The sequence below is a fragment of the Homalodisca vitripennis genome, chromosome 6 (assembly GCF_021130785.1).
Source record: "Homalodisca vitripennis isolate AUS2020 chromosome 6, UT_GWSS_2.1, whole genome shotgun sequence".
In the NCBI taxonomy this organism is placed as follows: Eukaryota; Metazoa; Arthropoda; class Insecta; order Hemiptera; family Cicadellidae; genus Homalodisca; species Homalodisca vitripennis.
The window spans coordinates 45,171,410-45,180,856 of NC_060212.1; the positions used below are offsets into that span (position 1 = coordinate 45,171,410).

The window sequence follows — 9,447 nt, forward strand, 5'->3', positions numbered from 1 at the left end:
AGGCATGTAAGGATGTAAGCGTGAGTATGTTTGAAATATACTGGAAGCATATGGGTTTGTTTGGACAAGTATATAGCTAATATGATTGTATGTATGTTGGCTTGTAAGTAAGTATTAGAAAATAAGTAATATAGTGTGAGCGAGTTTTAGTTTTAGTTTTTGTGTACATATGTGTGTGTGTGTGTGTGTGTGTGTGTGTGTGTGTGTGTGTGTGTGTGTGTGTGTGTGTGTGTGTGTGTGTGTGGTGAACGTGTGTGTGTGTGTGCGCGCGCGTGTGTGTATGTGAACTTGAGTGTGTGTGTCTTCTGGGGAGGTTCATGCGAGACTAATACGTTGATGCCATAAATATAGATAACAACCCTCGATGATAAGGAATGGTGGAATTTTTGTACGCAGTTTTTCCGATGTCCGTCTGTTAACTAAGAGTTGCACCAAGGCCTGTCCGTGGTCTTGATCTCCGACAGTTGGTCGTTTGTCCTTCTAATAATTATTTCTATTCACTTACTTCATCTAGATACATTCTCATTTTAGTTTTATTTTTCATTCTATAAAACATTATTTTTACTTTATTTTAATTTAATTTTTTTTTACTTAATAAGATATAACAAAATTTTTTAAAGTTTGAAATACCAATCGAGTACTTTGTGGTGACTCGTTCTCACGCACAGGCTTTAGTAGCCCATGTGAGAATATTTCTCAAATAATTAAATTAGAAAAATATAAATTTATTTTACACAATATATGTTAAAACCCAAATATTTATGGTAATTGTATATTTTTAGACAATGAATATATTAATATAATTATATCATTTGTAATTTTTTTTTTTTTAGAATAAACGATTTTGATTTGATTTGATTTGGAATTTAATTAAATTATTGTTAATATAATCAAAGCAATAGCAATTTATAAATGTTGTAATGGAATAATACCAGAAAATTTAATTAAAGTGTCGTAACGCCTTTATATAAAAAAGGAATGTCAGTAGATCTTGATAATTTGAGACCTTTTGGTTTAATATCGATTTTCTCTAAAATAAATGAAAAAAAATTATCAGTTAGACTTGTTACTTACCTTGATAGGATGGATGTAATAGCAATAACTAATACGGTTTTAGAAAAGCAAGGTAAAGAAAGAAGCTTTATATATTTATCAAATAAGTTCACTGTAGAACAAATAATAAAAAAGTAACAATTTGTTTGTATATTTTACGAAGGATTTAGATTTAATAAATCATAAAACACTGTTGTAAAAGTTATTTCAATTCGTGTGAGAGGAATAGTATTAGTTCGGTGTAAGAGTTTTCTAACTGGTAGGCATAAACAAGTTAGAACCCTTCCTGTAGTGTCGGGGGTACCAAAAGGATCAGTTATTTCTGCTGAATTGCTTTTAATCTTTATCATCATTATTCATTGGTACAGAATTTTCTTGATACGTTTTTTTTCCTTTGCTGAGGAAATTGCGTTTTTCATTAAAAATAAAATACTAATGTCTTATGGAATAATATAAGTTAGCCTACGATTTAATTGTATTATGGAATTGGTATTAAGACAATAAATCTTAATGCAAATTAATGTAAATAAAACAAAGTAAATTACTTTTGTCTGAACAAGTTTTGTTTACAATATCCAGTGCTATGTTATTTAATAAACTGTAGTAATAGATATGCCTGTTATTGCCAAGTCATTCAGAGGGCTCGAAATTTTAAATATGTATGTGTTAGATGAAAACCTTCACTGGGCCGATTATATTTTTGCTATTCGTAGTAAACTCTCAGATTGTAACTCTGCTTAGATTGATTCAAAAATTCAACAATTCAATATGTATTGTATGCCAGTGTGGGTGGGACACGTTTAAGTATTTAATAGAAAACAATCAGTGTATCGCAAAATGTTTTTGTACAACTAATTTATAGTTAAACCATTAGAGAAACATATTTCCCCTGTATTGCCAAATAAATGCTTTGCCTTATAAGGACCTTTATTCTATTTAAGTGTTAAGGAATTTTTATTTGAGGAGCTGGAATGATGGAACTAACACTATAAACATACGAAAAATATTTTATTTTTAAATTTATTAAAGTTGAGGTTTTAATTTATTTTATTAATAAGTTTATTTCATAGCCCTAATTCTAAGAGTGTATTCAAACACGTTTCTTATCAAGTGGAATATGATCACATTGTGGCCACCACATGCATCAATATAACACAGCTGCGCTTTTGGCTAGAAGGGATCAGCATCAGAAAACAATCAGGAGCATATTTATCCTGCATATGGCGCGATTGGTCCACATACTGGCAGCATCTCCACAGAGAGCTGAGCCATAGAAATATTCCGCGCTTACCGCTTCGCTTGTATCTCGGTTACCCTTGCGACATTATTGTAATTCGGTTACCCTTGCGACAGACGATTCTGCGTAGTATATTACGTCTTATAGACAGTACAATACAAACCTCTGTATTACAAATAGTGGAAATTAAACACATTTCCGTGTGCTATAAACATGCCGACTACTGTAGTACAAGTATAACATAAAATACGTGATAGAACTACCGCATCTTATAGTACAGAGCTATTGTATTGATATAGTATTATCTATCGCATCTTTTACATGGCTGAATTTGTTTGGTTGACATCCACAGTGTTAATTAACAAAACAAAACATTCTTGGACGATGTATATTTGAAAAAAAAAAACTTTTTTCGTTAGTAGTGCCCGTAATTTTTTAAATACGATGCTGGATGCTACTCAACATTTGGAAACATAAATATCCATCTTTTAACACATCAATAAACAAGAAAAAATATTTTTAATATTGATACAACTGTATCTATATATAAAATAGTTAATACCCTTTTATACTATAGCTAATTTCCATACACTAGTTTTGCTTTTTATTTAAATTTTATTTTTATTAAATATACAAATACTAGAAAATACACGCTACATAAGTTTAGTGTAAATGTTTACTTCATGATTTTCTATACATTTGTCATAGGTCCGTGATACTATAAACAGTAACACTACATTTTGGTATCTGTAATATGATCTCTTCATCAAAGTTTTATTAAGTGCATGTTTTAATCTTAGAGTACGTTACATTGACACACAACATCTTTGTTATTATTCCTAAGTTTTACGTGCCACAACGCTCAGGTATGATTTGATACGTTAACCTAACAGCATGTTTCATAATTTGCTTCTAGAACTATACACAATGAATTCTGTCACAAAATAATCTGGGCTATTTAAATTTCTGTTGTAATTGGACAAAATATGAAATGCTTTTTAGTACTGTAAACAACACAGTCTCACAGATTGATGACAATGTTTGCTATTTTACTTACCGATTAAACCTTACCGGTAATACGTCTCTAAACAGCATTTACTGTTTAATCAAAGTGGGGTCTAATTTGTTCCATGCATTCCCAACAGTTTGTTTTTTAGGTGAATCATTTAAATAAATCTTTTACGATACAACCTTATAAATGTGTATGAGATCTGGAAAGACTCAAGTGGAGAGTCGGTAGCAGCATTTCCACCTTCGCAAAATAAACCACGACTGAGTAGGTTTAACGGGTCGGAAGGGGAAATAACTTTCCTGGTAAATCTAAAATACTATCGTAGTATTGTATTTTTTTTTTTTTAATTTTTCAGACCTCTTTTACTTTCTCCCCCATTTATAGTACAGGATAATGAATGTGAGTGATAGTGAAAAAACAACTATTAAAATTAAAACTTTACACGGATGTATTACATAGATTTTACTTGACATTTTTTAGCAATTGCTAATATAAGTATAGTTTCACACACATCATTTCCACTTCACCACATTATAGATAGTGTGTTAATAAAATTAAAAAGATAATTTCTGGGGTTTTAAGCTAAAACTCAAGTGTAATAAATAACTTTACAGCTAGGACAGAACATAGCATCATTAAATTGTCCTTAAAAAATTAAAAACGCCAACAGTGTTTAGGAGAGACAAAAAAAGTGTTGAAGCAAGTCCAATCAGATGAATTATATTTGTTAAATTTATAATTTCCGGTAGTCCAATATTAACGCTCTTAACTATAACATGTAAATATTATCTGTCGGACAGAATCTGCAAATGACAAGCACGCATAACGATATCAGATTTTAAAGCTACTATTATCGATCTCATAGAACCAACTAGTATACCCTAGTGTTTTCTTTCTTTTGTGAAAAATTGCTAATTACATCTCTAAGTACTTTAAAAATATGTTTAGTACGACATGATTTATCACTGTATGCTAATTTTGGTGACAAATCGTGTCATATCTGTTTTTGTTCTCTTTGGATAAGAATCTGAGAAACCTACCTAATCACCTGCACTTAATCCTAAAGGACCTTTGTGATGCTTCTGAAGTAACAGGATGTTCATGATAGGTAAGGTCGAGGGTAGGAGCCGCCTCCAGTTGAGAGCGAGGAGGAAGATTGAGGGCATTATATCTCAGTAATGTAACCTTGGAAAAAGTAAAGGCCAAATAAGTACCAACCTCTCCAGTCAAAGCAGACAGGGGTAGCACCCCTTTATATCTAGCCTAGCAACTGCCACAATTAGGTAGCTACGCACACTCTAACAGAAATCTTCTGAAGTAGATTAGAACTATCGACTAACCTTATGTTCCAATATTTCGACATTTGCGGTAGGTTATTTGTCACACGTGTACATTGCCCAAATTTAAGTTACATCAATTTTTATGTACTCTGTGTAGGTTAAACTACAAGGTATAAACCAGCCATGTTTAGTAGTAGGAGTATCGGTAAATTCGTAAATCATATTAATTCAAAATAATCTTTATTTTTAAATTTTATATCATAATATCAGCCATAATTTCTGGCCCTTTCTCTTGATTTTTGGCTGGTAGTAGATGGCCTCCGTTCCACATTGGTTTGTCGATATGACCTTGACGAAGAACGACGACCAAGGGAAGCGCGAGAAGCTACAGATATGTTATCTTTAGACCGCTCATCAGACTTTGGGGCTTTCTTTTTCTCTTTTGTATTGGGCTTTTTATCTTTTCTTTTATTGGGGGATTCTTTTTTTCTGTCTTCGTTGTCCTCATCTGTAGAATTGCTTTCTTTTTTACTTTTCGATTCATCTGACTGTTGAGTTTTCTTGTTATCCTTCCTATTGGATGTTTCTCCTTTTCTTTTTTTAGAATCTTTCTTCTTACTTCCTTGGTCATCTTCGTCTGTATTACTAGCCTTCTGGCTTCCCTCCTCATCATCAGAATCCTGATCACGGCTTTTATCTTTACGACTTTGCTTCGAACCTCTACGATTGGCACTCTTTGAATCTCTGTTTTTATCACTTCCGGTGGATCTTCCTCCTGTTAGCTTTTGCCATATTTCTTTTAACTTCTTCCGTATCGATTCTGCTACTTCTGGGGCGAACCTCGCAAGTAGCACATAAGCAATTATAAGCAGCAGGATTAATATAAAAACCCACAGCAAATAGTTCCAAAATGAATTCTTTTTCTGCTGTAACATAAAAACTGGATAATTTAATTTTAGTAACATTTTAAATTAGAATGAAAGCACAACAAGCTTATAATTGGCTATATTTACTTTACACAACTGCGTAAAAAGAACTGTAATCGATTCACTACGTGAATTAGACTTTAGGAGATACTTACTCTACCAGCATAGACTCCAAAACAGTAGTTAGATATACAGAACTCTGAATAATAGCCGGATCTTCCCTGAAAGCGGATAAATATACTATTACTAATCTGTTATTGTATAAAAATAACAAAACAAGGTTTAGTTAGAGTTATGTATTGGATAGTATTATGTATTAAATTGTACCGTTGGACGATAACACATGAGGGTGGTGACTTCTGAGGTCGTAGTAATAAATACTAGAAATGCAAAGTTTACTTATAAGTTCAGTTTAATTATTATAACTTACAAGCACCACTTTTAGATGGTAAAGGAAAAGTATGTAATGCCACGTTGCTGCCATTTAGAATATAATAACTAAAAATGCATATCTTCCAGGTGGGCCTAAAATATCCAATGTTCTATGGAATTATGCCTACGATGTTCTATTTTATAAAACATAAGATTTTACTTCCCTTCGCAAAGTGTAGACTCACAACCCGGGTGTCGGCGTCTTGGCACGAGACAATGGCGCTGTAGTCTAAGAAGGGTTATGTCTAGTCGGTGGTTACTAGACGATAAGTAGAAGTTAATAAACTGGTAGCCATCTACTCAAATAATATGTGCCCAGTGAGCCGTGAGACACGTGGGACACGTAAACTCGCCTAAAACAAATTCGCGACGGTATTAGCCATTTAATGATACAATTTATTATCTATAAAAACGTGTTCGCCATAAGGATGACGCCACAACTTTTATCTATCTCAATCAAGCAAATAAAAGATCTTCAAGGGTACGTTACTTTACTATTTACAACTTTACTTTACGTTACATTCATTTTTATACTTTTGGCATCAAAGGGCTAATTTAATAATACGAAAAGATAAATTTTACTTACGGACAAAGCGCGCCAGGTCTGCTCGGTCACATAGTTGGGCTGCTACAGAGGGTTAGAAGAAAATATTCATACGCGTGCCAATTAGGTAGTCCTCCGCCCAATAATTTAGTTCCGGAACATTGGATAAAAGTAATATTAAATTATACTGGCTGACTAGGTTGCGAAATTTTACATTATATAAAATTTAATTAATCAAATAACAGTACAGAATGATGTAAGATAATAGTAGAAAACGCAAAATATTTCTAAAATTACCATGACTACTTCGTCTTCTTTTCATATACATAATTGATTGATCTATTCGTTTTCATTTGAGAAAATTATTTGAAAATTCCATTTTTTTTTGAGCTTTAATGAAGGCTACGACACGAGAGGCTGGAAAAATTTTATTTCTGCCTGTCCGCATATTATTTCAAAAACGAACTGACCTTTGGACTTGAAATTTTCTATGAAGCTTTATCTTTATACTCGAACACATACTTCGATAATGGTGCATATCAGTCAACAGATTTTGGCAGAATGTTATCGAATATCTTTACATTTGTCTTATTGGTAACCTTGATAATAACGAGCAAATACAAGAAAAAAGAATTTTTGAACAAACAGAGTACAATAATGTAAGGTTTCAATATGTTATAGTTTTATTTATAGAGGCAAAATAAATTATAATAGAGTGGAAAATCAATAACTATATAAATTTGTGACGAGTTTTTCCAATGTTGCTTTAAATTACCCTCCGTAGTACAGCAAAACCTTTATTATTTGGCCGTCGCTTGAAATCTAAATTAACTGTGAAAAATGTGAATATATTATTAGCAGGATATCACGAGGTATTAGACATACGAAAATTGTGTATGAAAGTTCACTAATAAGTCGTGAAGAATATGTTATACAATGTTCAAACAGCCTCAGCAAAGTCTGTTACTATGGTAAAGTCTGACACAAGGTGTGGCGTACTCCTACCTTTCTATATTAAATTCTAAAATAATCATTGCGTTATTTATACAGTACTTTAAGCGATGTTCAGGAAGTAGCAAAGGTAGAGTTTGGGTCTGCCACCTCCCTGATCTCACGGTACGGACACAATGAGGAGGGACAGTGGACACTATCTCAGAAATGTCACCTTGGAAGAAGGAGAGGGTAGTTCTGTTTCAATCTCTCTCTGTCAAGGTGGTCAGGTTGAAGTTTCTCCCTCACGCTTAGGGTTGTAAAAGTTTTTTAAGATAGCACAACCTACCCAATCGTCCTCTGCAAGTAATCTATACCTATCGATCATCTCAATATTTTGAAATTGTTGCATTTCCGGTGAGTGATATGCTACTACTTCACGTTCATTGGTTTCACCGTTTTCTTGGTACCCATTGAGGGTTCTACTGACAGGTATAAACACTGACGTATAAAAGAACTCTCTGGAGCAACTAGACGTGTTAGGTCGTAGGAGTTTGCTCCATATTGGATTGGACATACTTTACACTAAATACATTCAATTTATTTAGCTACATTATTATAAAACTGTGGTCTCAGAATACTAATTTTCTAATGTAGTGCATTATTAAGTATGCAGCAATATATTAATTTTATAACATCTAGTTAGAATGAAAGGTACTTGCTTACCCCCGTGGTGAGTACATCGCATTGGCGGCACTTACAATTTGACATGCGTGCGGCTCCAAGAGATCAGTACATGATGTAATTGTGTAAGACTTGATTGATGTAATTTGTGTACGGTGTGTTAGCTGTAGAAAACGTGTTGAATTTTCTTGGGTAGATTTTGGAGTATGTTACCATAGTTATTATCTTATTGCGTTTAGAGTTAGTAAATTCTGTGTATGTTTAAATTGAATAAATTATTCATAATTGTAAATATATCTTCCCTTGTTTTCTTACGGCTGACCAGACGCGTAATCCTTATCGTACTAACCCATGGATGTCGACATGGATAAGAGTATAATGTGTATACCAACTTTACTTCTGTAGCCAGACAAATGTAACGCCTGAATTCTCTCCGTAAGCTATATTTATACCTGTAGCAACTATGGCTACGAAAATGCTAGCATGTACACCCTAGAAGGAGAATAGTGAGATCGATATAAGATTTTGAAACAAGTTTTGAGTGTTTTATATCTTCATTATTGTTTACAAAGTTCTCATGATCGAAAGAGCATTTAAATTTTTTTCTTTGAAAGTATAATATGATTGCCGCCATTTAACATCCCTATATGTTACAAAAAGGCATATCAGGACGTTTCGAGGATTGAAATCCATCGCCTTGTTCAGGTGAAAAAGCCTAACGTATAACATAATTAAAAGTGTTGCAACAACTGTCACACAACGTTAAGGTAATTACGTAATACCTGACGAACTACATAAAATCCAGAATAGAAAAATGATTTAAAGCAATGTAAACTCATAGGAGCTATTAATTACCTTACCAAACTTTTTATGCTTTAGGGTTTTTCACTTGAAGAAGAGGGTAGGATTCCTATTATAAAAAAGTGGTGTTATAATTTTTTGTAATATATGCGTATAACGATTAAAATGTCCGAAATATTATTATCCTTTAAAAAGTCCAATCGTCAATATAAAACTTTAACTATATATTTTGCTTCCGCTGACATAAAAAAATCACTTTGTTGAAACGTGTTCACTTCCACAAAAACTGTCTAATCCGTTTGGTTATCTTCAATGGTTATGTAAACTCACGTAAATGAAAATCTTTTATTAGTAATCTCAAAACGAATTGTTGAGTGAAAACCAAAATTTGTTTATGATAACCAAAATTTATAGCCTACGACCTCAAAATTACATTTTATTGCATGTGTAGAGGAGAAAGTAAAACAAGTTAAACTTTTGGGGAGTAACTAAAATGAACACAACCCAGGCAAACTCGAATGATATACGAGGTACAACCCAACTTGTCT

At 32.9% G+C, this 9,447-nt stretch overlaps 1 protein-coding gene across 2 annotated transcripts; it reads right to left on the bottom strand.

Annotated features, from left to right (window-relative positions):
• Positions 1–4,781: 4,781 nt before the first annotated feature.
• LOC124365181 (cylicin-1-like) lies at positions 4,782–8,289 on the bottom strand. Of its 2 annotated transcripts, none has more exons than XM_046821134.1 (3): positions 8,141–8,289; positions 5,664–5,729; positions 4,782–5,505 (listed from the first exon to the last, which is right to left on the bottom strand). In XM_046821134.1, the coding sequence occupies exons 1-3, from the start codon at positions 8,183–8,185 to the stop codon at positions 4,849–4,851; spliced, it is 768 nt and encodes a 255-aa protein (XP_046677090.1). In that variant the 5' UTR covers positions 8,186–8,289; the 3' UTR covers positions 4,782–4,848. The 2 variants fall into 2 exon arrangements, with proteins under 2 accessions (XP_046677090.1, XP_046677089.1); XM_046821133.1 differs by having other exon boundaries at positions 4,783–5,508.
• Positions 8,290–9,447: the final 1,158 nt, after the last annotated feature.